Consider the following 17806-nt stretch of genomic DNA (forward strand, 5'->3'; position numbering starts at 1 on the left):
GCATGAATCACAAACGTGTCACACAATGCGAGGAAATAGAAAAATAAAACATGATTCTGCTTTTTTAACATACGAGGTTAGAGAAGGATCGTCAGTAAAAATCAGAAAGGAGCAGACCGGGGCGTTGCTGTTCCCCGGCCAGCGGAGACTCTAATCATGTCTCATGCGTTCTCCGTTCATCATGTTCTGTTCTCCCGGAGGAGGAACAGGTAAGGATATACCTCACTGACGATGCCGAGCACGTCGGGACGCCGGGAAAGCCATTTTGTGCACAGCCTCTCAGGTCACGGTGGCGCAAAGGGAGCCGCCTTGGAAACTTTCGGCGAGAGAGTAAAACGCCTCCCTCTGCGGCATTTTGCACCGTTTCCCGTGGCAAAGCTATTTGTGCAGAGGGCATATAAACAACCTGGCCGAAGAGCCGTCTGCTTTCCCAGGGTGCCATGCGCCAGGTAATTTGCATGGTGCGGTGACGTTGCTCGAGAAGGTACAAAGGCAGCCCTACCGTATTTACTGAGAGGAGCGGCGCGGAGCCAGGGGCCTCCGGAATTTTGATTTTTGTAAATTATTTTTATTAATTTTCATGAATAACCCTCTAATTGATAGAATATCAGATCTTGCCACATTATAATACAAATAATAAAGGCAATTAAATTATATATTTTAAAAAAAGACTTCCCATGTTCTGGCTGTATCTGAAGAAGTGTGCATGCACACAAAAGCTCATACCAATGACAAACTTAGTTGGCCTCTAAGGTGCTACTGGAATGAATTTTTTTATCATGTTCTGGTTGGTCAGCAGAATTTTTTTAAATTTCTTGTTCCTGCTTTTTCTCGTTTATTCCCAATATCATAGTTCCGATCTTAATCCTTTATCTAAGGGGCCTCTGGAATTTTGCAAAGATGAAAAGAAATGCAGGTTGGGGAGACTATGGACCGTTTAACTTTAGCTGGTTTAAATTTGACATTTTTGGGGGGCAGGGAGACAACTCTCCTCATCTTCATATTTGTCAGAGACCCTCAGGAAAGATTCTGTGCGGATGCCATCTAATTAATGTCGTCTAGGATGCAATGGCCTCCAGATATTTATTTTCATTTATTGCATTTATAACCCACCTTTTATTCCAAGGAGGTGGCGTGCACAGTTCTCCTCCTCCTCCTCATTTAATCCGCACACAACAACCCTGTGAGGTAGGTTAGGCTGAGAGAGGCAGTAACGGGCCCAAAGTCACCCAGTGAGCTTCATGACCAAGCGGGGATTTGAACCCAGGCCTCCCAGGTCCTAGTCCAGCACTCTAACCACTACCCGGAACTGGCATGGCATTCTTACTCCCCAACATGACCAGCGCTAAGGGAGGGCACCATGTTAGCTACCAGTGTTGTGTGAGAGACGGCAGGCTCCACACATGCCCTGCACATTGAAGCCCCATGTCCTGTCCTGCTTCTGTTATTACTATATTGCATTGCACTGCAGTTTCAATTCTATGGAACACCAAGCTGTAAAACAATTAAATGCATTGCAATAAAAGAAGCCATTAAAACACAGTTAAAAACAGGGGACCCCAAACTAAGGCCCGGGGGCCGGATGTGGCCCAATCGCCTTCTAAACCCGGCCCGCAGACGGTCCAGGAATCAGCATGTTTTTACATGAGTAGAATGTGTCCTTTTATTTAAAATGCATCTCTGGGTTATTTGTGGGGCCTGCCTGCTGTTTTTACATGAGTAGAATATGTGCTTTTATTTAAAATGCATCTCTGGGTTATTTGTGGGGCATAGGAATTCGTTCATAATTTTTTTCAAAATATAGTCCAGCCCCCCACAAGGTCTGAGGGACAGTGGACCGGCCCCCTGCTGAAAAAGTTTGCTGACCCCTGGTTAAAAACCACGCAGCGTCTAGCACATGGGTAGGCAAACTAAGCCCCGGGGGCCGGATCTGGCCCAATTGCCTTCTCAATCCAGCCAACAGATGGTCCAGGAAGCAGCATGTTTTCACATGAGTAGAATGTGTCCTTTTATTTAAAATGCATCTCTGGGTTATTTGTGGGGCATATGAATTCGTTCTCCTCCCCCCCCCCAATATAGTCCAGCCCCCCACAAGCTCTGAGGGACAGTGGACGGGCCCCCTGCTGAAAAAGTTTGCTGACCCCCGATCTAGCACAACACACTACAAGCCCCCGCCCCACCCTCGTGAAGTTATTGCAAAAAGAATAGTCATCGTCAACATATTTGTCATAACCTACCTCACAGGGTTGTTGTAAGGATGAAACAGGGAGGAGAGCCAAGTATGACACCTTGATCTCCTTGGCAGCTAAATAGGGTATATAAATGTAATAATTCAATTTAGTCTCCCAGCCTTCTTCCAGGGTCTTTGCAGCAGAAAAAGGGAGGCTTGACCTATTGCATCCTCATAAGAGCCTTCTGGCATTATCCTGAAATGCCCCAACTGGCCCAGGATTGCCCAACCAGTGAACTTCATGGCTGGGCAAGAATTTGAGCTCCAGTCTCCATGGCCCAGTCCAGTCCATTATCCATTGTCCTCGCCAGCTTTCCCACAGGCCTGGAAATGAAGTCTCAGCAGAAGCAAAATGGGGTCCAGTGAGAAAGGAGAGGCTGTGGGGGAGCTGCAAGAGCTTAGAAGCAGGAGAATGACAACATTTGGCCCACAAGGTTATCTGGAGCAAGCTAGATTTCACAAGCTGTTTAGGGAAGCTTTTAATGTCAGATGTTTTATCGTATTTTTATTATTTTGTTGGAAGCTGCCGAGAGTGGCTGGGGAAACCCAGCCAGATGGGCGGGGTATAAATAAATTATTATTATTATTACTACTACTACTACTACTACTACTATTATCATCATCCTCCTCCTTGGAATTGAACTACGCAGCTATTAAAGGGCTCTAGATTCATAGACTAATTTAACTTGGCCATAGCAGCCAATGCAAGGAGGGGAAGATGAGAGTCGACATCACCTTCCCCCCAACCTGCGGCTCTCCAAATGTTTTCAGCCCCAGCTGATCTACATAAACCAGCAGACTTCATCAACACTACTTTAACAACCGCAATCCAAGTGGCGAATTTATAAGAAGGATGCTATTTTATTCAGGTAAAAAAAAGTGTAATAAATCTCATACAGCATTATCTAACTACAATCAAATGTCCTGAATAAATTTTACACACACGCGCACACCCGTTATGCCCCCCCCTAGTCCCTTTTGCAGGGCGGCCCATTGGGCTAGAGGCTCGGACTTCGCCACTTCTTCCGAAGGCGGCATTTTGGCACTGCAGGTGCATGAACGGAGGCTGGAAAAAGCACGTGTGACTAAACGCTGTGGCTTTGTGCGGCGACAGGGCGCTGTTACCACGATTGCCGCTGGGGGGAGGCAGCGCGCAGCGCAGGAGACAGATCTGTGTTGCTGGAGCTGTGGGTGGCGGCTGGCAATGCGGCACCAGGGAGGGTCAGAGCTTGTTCATCCTACTCGTTCTCCCCAATTGTGCTCAGTCTCTATTTCACTGTGCCAGCGCAGCTTGGCTCTGCTCAGCCTCAGTTGGTTTTCTTGCCCATCTGGAGTCGCCCCCAACAAACGTCTCCTCCGGCGGGGGGTGGGGGTGGTGGCAGGCGGCTTCACAGGGGCTTCTTCTTCAAGCCCAAGACTGAGATGAAAAGCAGTATCTCCACAGTGGCAGGCAAGGCGCTGTCAGGGGGTGAAGACAGACAGAGAGGGGGGGGTCAGTGCTAAGGAGAAGGGCTTCCCCCTTCCTAGAGAAAGAAAAACATCAGCTGGGGAAAAGACTCGCAAACATGTGAAACACACGCACATAGGAAAACATAGGAAGGCTTCTAACATGTTAGGAATCATGTTAGGAATCAAGGAGTCAAGCCAAAAGTTGCAAAAAGGTGGCTTGCACTCTCTATGAAGAATTGTATTTGAAAATGCTTGTTTTTGAGGCTTTTTTCATTTCTTTCTTTTTCATTGCTTCATATGCTTTTTCTTTTTTTTAAATATTCTGATTATTTGATGTGTGTATGTATGTATGTACACCCCAGGTACATACACCTCGTACACCCCAGGTAGTGTGGTTGCTGACCTTGAGCCAGACATCTTGGAGAGTGAAGTCAAATGGGCCTTAGAAAGCACTGCTAATAACAAGGCTAGTGGAAGTGATGATATTCCAGCCGAACTATTTAAAATTTTAAAAGATGATGCTGTTAAGGTGCTACACCCAATATGCCAGCAAGTTTGGAAAACTCAGCAATGGCCAGAGGATTGGAGAAGATCAGTCTACATCCCAATTCCAAAGAAGGGCAGTGCCAAAGAATGCTCCAACTACCGCACAATTGCGCTCATTTCACACGCTAGCAAGGTTATGCTTAAAATTCTACAAGGCAGGCTTAGGCAGTATGTGGACCGAGAACTCCCAGAAGTGCAAGCTGGATTTCGAAAGGGCAGAGGAACCAGAGACCAAATAGCAAACATGCGCTGGATTATGGAGAAAGCTAGAGAGTTCCAGAAAAACATCTACTTCTGCTTCATTGACTATGCAAAAGCCTTTGACTGTGTCGACCACAGCAAACTATGGCAAGTTCTTAAAGAAATGGGAGTGCCTGATCACCTCATCTGTCTCCTGAGAAATCTCTATGTGGGACAAGAAACTACAGTTAGAACTGGATATGGAACAACTGATTGGTTCAAAATTGGGAAAGGAGTACGACAAGGTTGTATATTGTCTCCCTGCTTATTTAACTTATATGCAGAATTCATCATGCGAAAGGCTGGACTAGATGAATCCCAAGCCGGAATTAAGATTGCCGGAAGAAATATCAACAACCTCAGATATGCAGATGACACAACCTTGATGGCAGAAAGCGAGGAGGAATTAAAGAACCTTTTAAAGAGGGTGAAAGAGGAGAGCACAAAATATGGTCTGAAGCTCAACATCAAAAAAACTAAGATCATGGCCACTGGTCCCATCACCTCCTGGCAAATAGAAGGGGAAGAAATGGAGGCAGTGAGAGATTTTACTTTCTTGGGCTCCTTGATCACTGCAGATGGTGACAGCAGTCACGAAATTAAAAGACGCCTGCTTCTTGGGAGAAAAGCAATGACAAACCTAGACAGCATCTTAAAAAGCAGAGACATCACCTTGCCGACAAAGGTCCGTATAGTTAAAGCTATGGTTTTCCCAGTAGTGATGTATGGAAGTGAGAGCTGGACCATAAAGAAGGCTGATCGCCGAAGAATTGATGCTTTTGAATTATGGTGCTGGAGGAGACTCTTGAGAGTCCCATGGACTGCAAGAAGATCAAACCTATCCATTCTTAAGGAAATCAGCCCTGAGTGCTCCCTGGAAGGACAGATCGTGAAGCTGAGGCTCCAATACTTTGGCCACCTCATGAGAAGAGAAGAATCCTTGGAAAAGACCCTGATGTTGGGAAAGATTGAGGGCACTAGGAGAAGGGGAAGACAGAGGACGAGATGGTTGGACAGTGTTCTCGAAGCTACGAACATGAGTTTGACCAAACTGCGGGAGGCAGTGCAAGACAGGAGTGCCTGGCGTGCTATGGTCCATGGGGTCACGAAGAGTCGGACACGACTAAACGACTAAACAACAAATGTATGTATGTATGTATGTATATGTAAAATCAAAATAATTTTAAAAAGAAAGAAAGAAAACATAGGAAGGGCCTACTGCCCATCTAGTCCAGCATCCCATTCTCACGGTGGCCAACTAAATGCCTTGGGAAGCCCACCAGCAGCATCTGAGCACAAGATGTTTGATGTTGTAGGTTTTTTATTATTAATATTCTGTTGGGAGCCGCCCAGAGGTGGCTGGGGAAACCCAGCCAGATGGGTGAGGTATAAATAATAAATTATTATTGTTGTTGTTATTGTTGTTATTATTATTATATCCCTCTCCCCTCCTGAGGTTTCTAGCAGCTGATATTCAGAAGCATTGCTGCCTCCAGCTGTGGAGACAAGAGCGTAGCCATCCTGGCTATTAGCCATCAATAGCCCTCTCCTCGATGAATTTGTCTCATCCTCTTTTAAAGCTGATGAACACCACTGTCTCCTGTGGGAGGGAGTTCCACAGTTTAACTCTGTGCTGCGTGAAGGAATTCATTCTATCTGCCCCGAATCTTCCAACAGGCAGTTTCGTTGTATGTCAAAAATCATGTTAAAAAACTGGGGTCCTATACACAGATAGTAGCCTGGGGGGGGGGAAGAGCTGTGCGCTGGTTGGTGACCCACACTCTAGGGAGCTTTCCCACCCGCAGTGGCGTGGGGGTAGCAGCTGCCCACTTTGCCAACCCCCTAAAAAAAGCTCAACAACTTTGGGCCATCTCCCCTCATTTTCTTTAAATTTAGTCCCCCAAAATAGGGGCCGTCTTATACATGGGGGTGTCTTATACGCGGAAAAAAAGAATCCACACATACAGAACTAAGAGTCTACCTGCAGAAGCCCGTGATGTACCAGTAAGTGACCGTCTCCCAGCGCTCAAAGACGAAAAAGGAGAGGCAGATGGAGGCACTGCTGTGGGCAGCCAAAGCTAGTGGGGAGCAGTCAGGGAAACTGGCGTTGCAAAGTGAGGCCTGCAGTAGCCGGCAGCTCCACATGACCACATGAGCCGCTTGGCACAGAAAGGTGCCAGACATTTTGAGCCTGGGGGTGAACTGGGAGAGAGAAGAAACCACCCGGACACCAAAGATGAGAGATCAGCCACTCCCCCTCTGAGCATTTGCTGGATCAAATGTGATTTAGGTCACAGAGACCCACCCCCCAATAGTCACGAGCCGCGGCAATCCAAGATACCAAAGGCATTTACAATGCTTATTAGTAATTTTGAAGGCTCCTTCAGGGGACAGATCAGGCCAGATATAATTCGATTGTGAGAAACCGTTGACCACCGGGTGCTGCTGAACTACAACTCCCATCAGTCCACGACCAAGGATGATGGGAGTTGTAGTTCAGCAACATCTGGCGGGCCACCAGCTGGTGTATTTTAATGAATACAATAGCAGTGGGTGCCCCTTCTAGGGGCAGGGACGTCGATCCTACAGAGGCCACAAAAATCCCAAGACACCCTTCTCCACTTTGAACCCAGTTACTTTCTCTGGAGTAGAAATGCCGGCCATTCCTGGCCAATGCAGCCCCCCCCCCAGCTTCCGCATTTCTTCTGCTCCTTGCCTTGCAAAGCTCTGCCACCAGAGGTGGCCGCCGTCTCGACTGACCTGCAGAAAACAAAGATCCACCAGTACAGGCCGCTGTCCCACTGTTCAAAGAGGAAGAAGAGCAACGTAACGGCGGCAGAGGCGTGGGCGCCTGTGGCTGGAGCAGAAAGGAGGCTCAGTCAGGGAGCAACAACGCATGAAGGGCAGGGACTCCTCAAGCCCTCCTGGGGCAGCTGTGGGGCATCAGGGCTGGCCTACAGAGGGGACGGCGACAACCCAGAACCTCCCGCCCCCATGCGGGAACTGCCTACCAGTGTTCTTCAACCCTGATTACCCAGGGGCTGTAGGACTACAACTCCCATCATCCACTGCTAGCTTAGAAAAGTGGGCCAGGGGTGATGGGCTTTGTAGTCCTACGACATCTGGGGACGCAAGGCTGAAGAACGCTGCCTGAGGGACTGAGGCGTAAGTGCTTTGGCAAAGCAGCCAGGAGCGGGCATCCAATGGGCCCCAGCACCTTCCGATGCCCACCTGCACAGGCACGAGATAATGTGGGCATCAGTGTCCAGTTCTTCTTTCAGCTCTCAGGTTCGGCTCCCTCTCTTTGCAGGTCTGATGAGTCCAAGTTGCCCTCTCTGTGGCTTCCCTCTGCCACCCACCCCACGTAACCTACGCCCAGTCTATCCCATTTTCAAAGGATACAGAGGAGGCTCTGCACATTGTTGAACATGGACACTCCAGAGAGAAAGCCAGCCAACTCCACTGCAAAAAGCCCGAGCGTCACCGACAGGGCAACCACCATCCTGAAGGGAGGAAAACCACAGGGAGGGTTACGTCTTGTGCAGGCAGAGGCAACCTTGGCTCTCCAGATGTTTTGGAACTACAACTCCCATGATCCCTAGCTAACAGGGCCAGTGGGAGTTGTAGTTCCAAAACATCTGGAGAGCCAAGGTTGCCTATCCCTGGTCTTGTGTCTCTAGAAAACCTGAAATTCCTTCCTGAGCCCAATTACAGTAATCAGTCTCTCTCTCCCCATCCAGCTCCCCAATTCATTCTCTCTCTCTCTCTCTCGCACACACACAGACACACAGACACACAACACACTATTTGTTGGTGGAATCTGTCTGTCTTGGGAGACAATGGAGGACTGCCCCCTTTGGCGGTGAAGTCAAACTACTGGAAGGTTACAGCGCCTGTTGTGGCTGTTGTGGAGGACTCCCTGGTCCTGAACAGGGTAGCCGTGCCCCTGAAGGACCAGGTGCACAGCCTGGGAGTCATTTTGGACTCACAGCTGTCCATGGAGGCGTAGGTCAATTCTGTGTCCAGGGCGCCTGTCTACCAGCTCCATCTGGTACGCAGGATGAGACCCTCCCTGCCCGCAGACTGTCTCGCCAGAGTGGTGCATGCTCTAGTTATCTCTCGCTTGGACTACTGCAATGCGCTCTATGTGGTGACCCGGAAACTACAACTAATCCAGAATGCGGCAGCCAGATGGGGGACTGGGAGTGGCCGCCGAGACCATATAACACTGGTCCTGAAAGACCTACATTGACTCCCAGTACGTTTCCGAGCACAATTCAAAGTGTTGGTGCTGACCTTTAAAGCCCTAAATGGCCTCGGTCCAGTATACCTGAAGGAGCGTCTCCACCCCCATCGTTCTGCCCAGACACTGAGGTCCAACGCCAAGGGCCTTCTGGCGTTTCCCTCGCTGCGAGAAGCCAAGTGACAGGGAACCAGGCAGAGGGCCTTCTCGGTAGTGGCACCCGCCCTGTGGAACGCCCTCCCACCAGATGTCAAAGAGAAAAACATCTACCAGACTTTTAGAAGACATCTGAAGGCAGCCCTGTTCAGGCGCTCCTCCCAGCAGTCATTCCTCCACAAAGAGAGAGAAAAGACAAGCCACAAAGCCAGGGGTGGGGGACCTGAGGCCTCTGACTGTTGCTTGGACCACACCTTCCTATCAGTCCCAGCCAGCCTGCGCAATGGTCATGGATGATTTGGGACTTGTTAAGTAGAAAGCAGGCAGTAAAAGAGGGGTAGGATAGAGGTTTATAAAATTATGGCGTCATGCATTGGCCGGGAATCGAACCCGGGCCTCCCGCGTGGCAGGCGAGAATTCTACCACTGAACCACCAATGCAATACGATCAGGCCTGGAATTTCTTAGCAAATATGCCAAGTATGAAGGACGTTAGAGCCCTAGGCAAACACAAGCTCCTCTTAAAGGCTAATTGTCTGGAATTTCCCACTGCAAAAAATTATATTTGGCCCGCCTTGTTTGCCTGCCTTTTTTTTTAACCCTCCATCTTTTTTTTCTTTTTTTTTAAAAAGCAGAAGCCTTTCCCTCAAGTGCACATTTAAAGCCCCATCAGCATGGACAGCAGAGGCAACAGACTGATCAGTGGCCAACTTTGTCAGTCCTCGGATGAGAGGAAGCAGCCTATAATCTGCTCCGGCAACAATCCTGCTCCTTCTCTTCGCACGCCATCCCCACCCCGCTTTCAGGGCTTTAATCTAAACCTGGATTTACGGCTGCCGTCAGCTAGGTGGAGCAGTGGCCACATCTGCTGCGAAGACAGCAAGCGCTCCCAACCCTTTCGCGTGACAAGAGAGATGCCATTATCTGGTGCCCGTGCTGTTTTCATTGTATGTTTTAAACAGATTTTTAATATGTATATGGTCTTAATTCTATCGGTGTCCTTAATGATTACCTTTTCTACATTTTTAGCGGTTCTTGTTTATAATCTGAAAAGGGCAGGGTATAAATAAATACAGCATCAGCGTCATCCGATGCTGGCGTTGCTAGATGATGAAAAACAGGAGGAGCTGGGGGAGACATCAGCACTCTCAGCATGAAACAGCAATGTGAGGGGAGAGAAAGAGAGAGAGAGAGAGAGAGAGAGAGAGAGAGAGAGCACATACCTTGCAAGCACAGATTCATAAATACACATTTTAAAAGGAAACCTTTCAGACCATAAATCATAGAATCATAGAACCATAGAATCGTAGAGTTGGAAACACCATCAAAGCATTCTTGACATATGGCTGTCAAGCCTCTGCTTAAAGACCTCCAAAGAAGGAGACTCCACCACACTCCTTGGTAGCAAATTCCACTGTCGAACAGCTCTTACTGTCAGGAAGTTCTTCCTAATGTTTAGGTGGAATCTTCTTTCTTGTAGTTTGAATCCATTGCTCCGTGTCTGCTTCTCTGGAGCAACAGAAAACAATCTTTCTCCCTCCTCTATATGACATCCTTTCATATATTTGAACATGGCTATCATATCACCCCTTAACCTTCTCTTCTCCAGGCTAAACATACCCAGCTCCCTAAGCCGTTCCTCATAAGGCATCGTTTCCAGGCGATTAGGTAGTTATTAGGTAGCCAAAAGGAACAGGGCAGAGGATGGCGGGGAACACATATTTTTCTGTCTTTATCAGCTTGTTTTTAGGGGCTGTTAATATACATATTTTCCTAATACTTATATCCCATCTTTCTGAAAACAATCTAAGTGCCTTACAAATAAAACAGAGCAAAGCAACACTCAGATAAACTGAAAACCTAACAACTGGGGCAACCCAGTCAGATGGTTGGGGTATAAGTAATAGATTACTATTAATAATATTCTTATGAACAAGCTTTAAAAGATGCAGCAGTATTCAAGTCCTTATTTTAAATACATGTTCTGGAAAAGCCTACAAAAATAAATCAGCGTATTTCTCTTGGGAGCCTGTTTCAAGTTATGGCCACTGCAACCAAAAACCTTTTTAAAAGCATTTTTTTAAAAAAGAGCAGCAGAAGCACCCAGAGAAGGGCTGTAGCAGAAAAAGTCCCAGGCAGAGCACTTACTCTGTGTCTTGGTTCTCAAACTCCTCCTGGGTGCACTGGAGAGGCAGGGAAGCGCGGACATTGTTTTCCTGGATTGCAGAAGACAGAGAAGCCACTGTTTGGGCCATGCATTCACCCATCACAATATAACAAGGTAGCAGTAGCCTCATCACCTCTTTACTACTGCACTGGTTCCATTATGCTTTATCTATTTTGTATTTATTTGCATTTATATCCCACCTTTCCTCCAAGGTGCACATAGTTTTCCCCACATTATCCTCCCAACAACCCTGCAAGTTAGGTTCAGAGACCAGGACTGGCCCAAGGTCACCCAGTGGGCTTCATGGCCAAGTGAGGATTTGAACCCTGCCCCCCCCCCCAGATCCTAGTCCAACACTCTAACTACTACGCCCACACTGGCTCTCACCCTGTGCTTCTGTGGCAAGAGATAGAGGTACCTGAAGAAGAAGAACATTCAGAGGCATGAAAAGATCAAGAGAGGTCAGCAGAATTATTGTGCGATCCAAATGCTAGGCTGTTCCCTACAACACCTCACATGTGGTGGGAGTGACAACGGCATTCCCTCGCAGTACTTGAAAGAGGTCCAGGTTTCTTGCTTCCCAGAATCCCTTTCTTTCTAGAGCAGCTAGATGTTTTGGACCAGAACTCCCAAAATATTATGTATTATGTGTTTTCATTTCGTATTTTTATGCCACGAACCGCCCTGTGACCTTCGGATGAAGAGTGGTATAAAAATTTAATAAATATTAATAAGTCAATAGGATGCAGGTGGCGCTGTGGGTTAAACCACTGTGCCGCTCGGGTTTGCAGATCGAAAGGTCGGCGGTTCGAATACCGGCAACAGGGTGAGCTCCCGTTGTTTGGTCCCAGCTCCTGTCAACCTAGCAGTTTGAAAGCACACAGTGCAAGTAGATAAATAGGTACCGCTCTGGCAGGAAGGTAAACGGCGTTTCTGTGCACTGCTCTGGCTTCGTCAGAAGCGGCTTAGTCATGCTGACCACATGACCCACTTAACTGTCAGGGGTCCCTTCACCTTTTTAATAAATCCTTGGCTCCATCTAGCATGGCCCTGTGATGGGCACCAGGTTGGGAATGGCTGCTCTCCAGCAAAGGTTCTCAAAGTGTGGCGTGGCACCCACTTAAGAAATGCGCTGGGTTGCCAGGGGAAAGAGCAAACTCCTATCTCGCCTCTCCCACCTAAGGTTACCAGATTTTCTTTCAATGAACGTGGGGCCACTTTTAAACTTCCATGGATTTTGTATGGAGACTGATTTGTAAATCTGGGGACTGTCCCCGGTAAACGGGGACATCTGGTAATCAAGCCCCAGTGTGCCTCTTAAGGGGATCAGCACACAAACACTGGGCACCCCACCCTCCTCGCATGCCATCTATGAGGGCCAACAATATAATCTCTATCCCACCCACCAAGCCTTGAACTAAAATCGCATTCCTGCCCCATCCCCGCGAGGCATTTGCTCTCAGAAGGCCATATTTAACAGCGCCAGGCAAACTGCCCGTCTTGGGCAAAGGCTGGAACTGGGGTCTTATTTTTTTGTTGACGCTTACTTGTGGGAGACAGAAGCTCTTCTTTGGAAAGCATAAGGCCCGTCACACCATTAAAAAAAGAAATAGGAGTACGTTGAGAAGGGGAAGGGATGGAGTTTCTCACCCTGGACCAGAAGATGGTGATGACGATGACCAAATGGGCCGTGAGGGTGAGGAATCGTGAGGGAACCAGTCCGGTGACCAAAGGCATTGTCTCTCCCAGCATCCAAAAGGTGAGAAATCCTGGCAGTAAAAGACAAGAGAGAGGCAGGAACATTAGTGGGAACCCAAGAGCCTGGCTGCTGAATCAGGCCAGTGTGTGTGTGTGTGTGTGTGTGTGTGTGTGTGATGGGGGGTTGGGGGGGGGTACTTAGTCCAGCGTCTATTTCTGACAATGGCTAACCAGATGCCTATAGGAAACCCGCAAGCAAGACCCTGTTCAGAGGCAGAAAGCCTTCATAACTAGTAGCCACTGTTAGCTTTAGAATCCTCCACAAATTTGTCCAATCCTCTTTCAAAGCCATCCAATACGATGGCCGTCACTGTCTCTTGTGGGAGCAGGTTCTACAGTTTGCGTGCTAAGTGAAGAAAATACGGGTTTAGCAAAAGAGAGTGCCGAAATAAATCAATTCATTCATTCTTCGGCAAAAAGAAAGGTCTCATCCCTTGTTTGACCCCACCATGCAGAACAGGGGTAGCCAACATGTACCCTCCAGATGTGGCCGGACTCCAATTCCCATCAGTCCCAGCCAGCATAGCCAATGTTCAGGGATGCTGGGAGCTGGAGTCCACAAGCATCTGGGAGGGCAATGCATTTTCTGCCCACTCGTCCCCGATTTAATACGTCCATCTGTGAACAGAGCGAATGTTAAGCACTAAAATGGTCCAAATTAGATCCACAAACATCAATTGCAGCAAATGACAATAAAATATGGGCTTGCTGCAATACAGCAAACAAAACCAGTTTTTCACCAACCACCATGAAAACATAGGTGTTTTTCCCTAAGATCAGTTCTATGCGGTTTTTAATTTTTTAAAAAGTACCTGGCCAAAAACATTCAGGCAGCATCTTTTATTGCACGTAAAACTGTATTTTAAAAGCGGCAAAACTTTTACCAGCAATCTAAAATCCTTTAAAAAGTAATGTTGGGGTGGGAGGGTGAGGGGTCCGCCCTGCTTGCACCAGAAAGAGGTCATAAGCTTTCCCCCACCACCACCTCCTTAATTAATCAGACACCAAAAGAGGTGCAAAGAGGGTCGCACGACCCTCGCCCCATGGCAGGCACAAATGCGCATGCGCTCTTAATCCCGCCTCAAACAATGGATTTGAAAAACGACAGAGCAGATCTAGCCCCCCCCCCAAATTTCGCCTACAACAACGATGTAAAGCCTCCCCCCACTGCACCCCCGTCTCCCGCCAACCATTTTGGCCCCAAGCTCGATATACGCGAGCGCCGCGCATACCGCCCCTCGGGCTTAGGGCCTCACCGTTAGGCCTCACCGTTGCCCCTGACAACCGCTTCGGAAGCCTCGAAGCTTCTTTTTCCCATCGCGAGAGCTTGGGATCCCGGGCGAGTCTTAACCGGCCATTTTGCCCGAGGGCAAAGGCCTGTCGGCTTAACCCTTTACTTGCCGTATTGTTCTCACCAGCTTTTCTGGGACCCGCTCGGTAAAAAATCGGTTTCCCCCGCCGCCGCCGCCGCCGCGACTACGAATATATGTGATAGATTTAGGGCAGGAGCTTAAAAACCACTCACATATCCAAAGGGGGATGAAATGAAGCATGATGCTGCATTGCAAAGCAGCCAAGTCCTTCATTCTTATTCCCCCCTCCTCTATGGACCCCCAATGGCCCAGGCCCCTGGGGATAATATGAAAGGCAGGAAAATGCCAGCGTCTGAACATTTGTAATCATTTTTATTTGCAGCTGCTTTCCCCTTTGCTTAGACATTTTACAAACCATAGCAGCTCATTTTTTTTCCTTGCAAAACTTGTCTAAAAGAAAGAAAGAAAGAAATGGGAAAAGGCGATCCAACTAATTTTCTTCCCAAGACCGATTATCTACTTTTGGATATGGTAATAGCAGCGGTTATATGGAGCTGTGATGGCCGAGTGGTTAAGGCGTTGGACTTGAAATCCAATGGGGACTCCCTGCGTAGGTTCGAATCCTGCTCACAGCGTGCTTATTTTGTGCGGGTTTTTGCTAGCAGAATCCAATTTATACCGCTCGTCTTTCTCCTCTCCCTCTGGAAGAGTAGACTACCAACATGTGCGGCGATGCTAATTCGCTGCCCACGTTTCCGCTCTCATTTTCGCAGGTGATTGAAAAAGGGTGTGTTTTTTCATGGCATTTTGCTAGATTATATAAACGGGTGTCACTGCCCCCACCCATTTCACGCAGTAGGACAAACATACAGAGAGAGCAAAATAAAAAAGAAAAAGAAAAGGGGAAAAACTCCGGCCCTAGAGATTCATCACACACAACCGGCTTGTTTGCTGGATTATTTCTAGCATCTGGCATCTCATTGCAAACCGCATAATATAATAAAAAAATTCATTCAGTAGCACCTTAAAGACCAACTAAGTTTTTATTTTGGTATGAGCTTTCGTGTGCATGCACACTTCATCAGATAATTGCAAACCGCGTAAGTCCCCAAACTTAGAGCTGCGTGATGTTTGGAAAAGACTGCGCTTGTTGTGGAAGGAGAAGCAGCTCCCCTGCCTTTAATTTTTTTAAATTACGCTTATTGTTTGAGCGCCAGCAAAAACACCTGGAGATGCCGGGGATTGAACCCGGGGCCTCGTACATGCGAAGCACGCGCTCTACCACTGAGCTACATCCCCCTCCGGCCGCTTGTAGCTTCCGCTGGCGCCTCTTTGTACTGACAATCGGCAGCCGTCATTGCAATCGACATATGATCTGCCCTTTACACAAAGCAGAGGAACTACCGTAGCGATGCTTTTAATTCTTATATCCGCCGCCCGCCCCTTCCAACCCGCTTCCTCCACATTTGCGTCAAGAAATCATTTCTTTTAACCAGCAAAAGGCGGAGAGGAGGCCCAGGTCCCTGAGCAAGTACAGAGCTCCCTGGGCAGGATCGTGTTGTGCGTGCACAAAATGGCCATCTTGCAACGATGCATTGCACGTTTGTAGCCCTTTAGTTCTACGCAATAGTTTTCCACGTAAATGAGAACACGTAAATAATTCTTCCTCTGCCCGATGTCGCTTTTAAGAGTTTCCAGCCGTCCAGCGACTGCCTCCTTTTGAAAAGAGCCGAACTGGGTTTTTTTTTGTCTTGTCTTGTTTTGTTTGCATCTATACATAGTGAGATTACAGAGTGGGCAGCCCGTTTGCCAAGTGGCGCCGTGGCTTAGTTGGTTAAAGCGCCTGTCTAGTAAACAGGAGATCCTGGGTTCGAATCCCAGCGGTGCCTTTTTTTTTTCTTCTTTTTTTACCTCTCCCGTTCCAAACCTCCCCAATATCCCAAATTATACTGCTTTAAAACAAGCAAAGTTTAAAAAGCATGGCGTGCAGGCAAAAACAAAACAAAACTCAACAGCATTTCATACTTTCTAACCTTCCTTTCACATCGCTTGCTATTGCACGGCCGTTTTGCAAGAAAAACAGCGAAAGGGTTTTGTTTTCTGTTTGTCTGCTCGGCTGAGCTCTGTTTGAATTGCCCTCTCCCCCCAAAAACAACAACAACAACTTCTGACTCTGCTTTGACGGGCGCCTGAAGCTGAGTGGAGAAATCGACTAAGAATTTTTAAATCCCCTTCTTCATCCAGACAGTTGTTGAGCTTTTAAGAAAAGGAAACATAACCAGGATTCAAACCAAGAGAGCTAAAAGAAAGGAATTTGCCTGCGATGCACACTTTTCTTGGGGCTACTCGGCGAGGAAAATAATGCAAGGTTGGGACTGTGGCCGTGGGAAAATATTTTGGGGACAGAAAAAGAAACTGAGAAAGGAAAAAAAAATGCAAGTTGCATTGGCCGGGAATCGAACCCGGGCCTCCCGCGTGGCAGGCGAGAATTCTACCACTGAACCACCAATGCCTTTCGCAGGAAAAGTTTTTCCCGAAGCATCTATAAGATTGCTCTCGCCGTCTGCAACAGTTCACAGCTGTATCCCGCGTTTTGAGCTGCTGAGCATGTGAAGGAGTGGGCAGAAAGTGGATCTGGATCTACAGGGTGGATCTCTGGGTGGCCTGCCATACACACTGGCGAACGTTTCCCTGTTTTAAGCAACAAGCAACAGAATGGCTCCCGCCTCACCCACCTGCCACCCATAATTGTGACCTCAAGATAATTCGGGGTATCCAGAAAGAGGAGTTTGCCTGGGAGGGCTGTGAACTCGGCTTGGTTCAGGTGCAGTGCACAAATCCCTGGATTCAGCCATTTTTAATCCTAAATGTATGTCTTTTGCACAAAAGCTCTGACTGGATGGATCTCAGGACAGAGTCTAAAAGCATGAAGCCTTTCAGCAGTTCAGAAATGAGATTCTGTGCATGTTTTTGAATCCCTGTGTGGCTGACCCTCTCAACTAGCCTTAGTTTTTGCGAGCAGAGACTATAACTCTGCCATAAGGAACTGGTGCCACCACCACCCCACATCAAGATGTTGATGGACTACAACTCCCATCATGCTGGCCTGGGCTGATGGAACTTGGAGTCCAACAGCATCTGTTAAGTCCACAGCGCCTCTCCACCACCACTAACCCTCTCCCTTTGGGGAATTTCCCAGAGACTACTGCAGCCATCACTACAACTCCCATCAGCCCTTGACTGTGTGGTGCTGGAAGGCGAAAGGTTGGTGAGCTGATTCCACGGAGAATGCATTGCACTTAATTCATTTTGTGGCGTTGGTGATATGTGGGGTGGACTCTTTGCACCGCTCAGTGCATGGATGTATTGGGAAGTTTAAATGTTTGATGTTTTATGATGCATTTATAATTTGTTGGAAGCCGCCCAGAGTGGGTGGGGTACAAATAATAAAATTACGTATTATTATTATTATTATTATTATTATTATTATTATTAGGGACCCAGGTGGCGCTGTGGGCTAAACCACTGAGCCTAGGGCTTGCTGATCAGAAGGTTGGCGGTTTGAATCCCTGCGACGACGTGAGCTCCCGTTGCTCAGTCCCAGCTCCTGCCAACCTAGCAGTTCGAAAGCACGTCAAAATGCAAGTAGATAAATAGGAACCGCTACAGCGGGAAGGTAAACGGAGTTTCCATGTGCTGCTCTGG

The 17806-nt window shown here is 47.8% G+C and overlaps 1 protein-coding gene and 6 non-coding genes across 10 annotated transcripts; 2 read left to right on the plus strand and 5 right to left on the minus strand.

Moving 5' to 3' along the window:
* Positions 1-100: 100 nt before the first annotated feature.
* LOC118095933 (U8 small nucleolar RNA) lies at positions 101-232 on the minus strand. The gene has a single exon (XR_004693846.2). It is a non-coding gene; the product is annotated as a U8 small nucleolar RNA (small nucleolar RNA).
* Positions 233-3067: 2835 nt separating this feature from the next.
* On the minus strand, positions 3068-14085 carry TMEM107 (transmembrane protein 107). 4 transcript variants are annotated; one of them, XM_035137207.2, is made up of 6 exons: positions 14045-14085; positions 12681-12799; positions 11012-11079; positions 7868-7968; positions 7226-7322; positions 3068-3688 (listed from the first exon to the last, which is right to left on the minus strand). In XM_035137207.2, the coding sequence occupies exons 2-6, from the start codon at positions 12780-12782 to the stop codon at positions 3619-3621; spliced, it is 438 nt and encodes a 145-aa protein (XP_034993098.1). In that variant the 5' UTR covers positions 12783-12799; positions 14045-14085; the 3' UTR covers positions 3068-3618. The 4 variants fall into 4 exon arrangements, with proteins under 4 accessions (XP_034993098.1, XP_060137866.1, XP_034993096.2 ...); XM_060281883.1 differs by having other exon boundaries at positions 14058-14064; XM_035137205.2 differs by lacking the exons at positions 7226-7322; positions 14045-14085 and adding exons at positions 6447-6543; positions 13601-13908.
* TRNAG-GCC (transfer RNA glycine (anticodon GCC)) lies at positions 9234-9304 on the minus strand. The gene has a single exon. It is a non-coding gene; the product is annotated as a tRNA-Gly (tRNA).
* A 569-nt stretch (positions 14086-14654) lies between the features above and the next one.
* Positions 14655-14736, plus strand: TRNAS-UGA (transfer RNA serine (anticodon UGA)). The gene has a single exon. It is a non-coding gene; the product is annotated as a tRNA-Ser (tRNA).
* Positions 14737-15328: 592 nt separating this feature from the next.
* TRNAA-CGC (transfer RNA alanine (anticodon CGC)) lies at positions 15329-15400 on the minus strand. Its single transcript has one exon. It is a non-coding gene; the product is annotated as a tRNA-Ala (tRNA).
* Positions 15401-15916: 516 nt separating this feature from the next.
* TRNAT-AGU (transfer RNA threonine (anticodon AGU)) lies at positions 15917-15990 on the plus strand. Its single transcript has one exon. It is a non-coding gene; the product is annotated as a tRNA-Thr (tRNA).
* A 552-nt stretch (positions 15991-16542) lies between these two features.
* TRNAG-GCC (transfer RNA glycine (anticodon GCC)) lies at positions 16543-16613 on the minus strand. The gene has a single exon. It is a non-coding gene; the product is annotated as a tRNA-Gly (tRNA).
* Positions 16614-17806: the final 1193 nt, after the last annotated feature.

Source organism: Zootoca vivipara, chromosome 13 (genome assembly GCF_963506605.1).
Source record: "Zootoca vivipara chromosome 13, rZooViv1.1, whole genome shotgun sequence".
NCBI classification, from domain to species: Eukaryota; Metazoa; Chordata; class Lepidosauria; order Squamata; family Lacertidae; genus Zootoca; species Zootoca vivipara.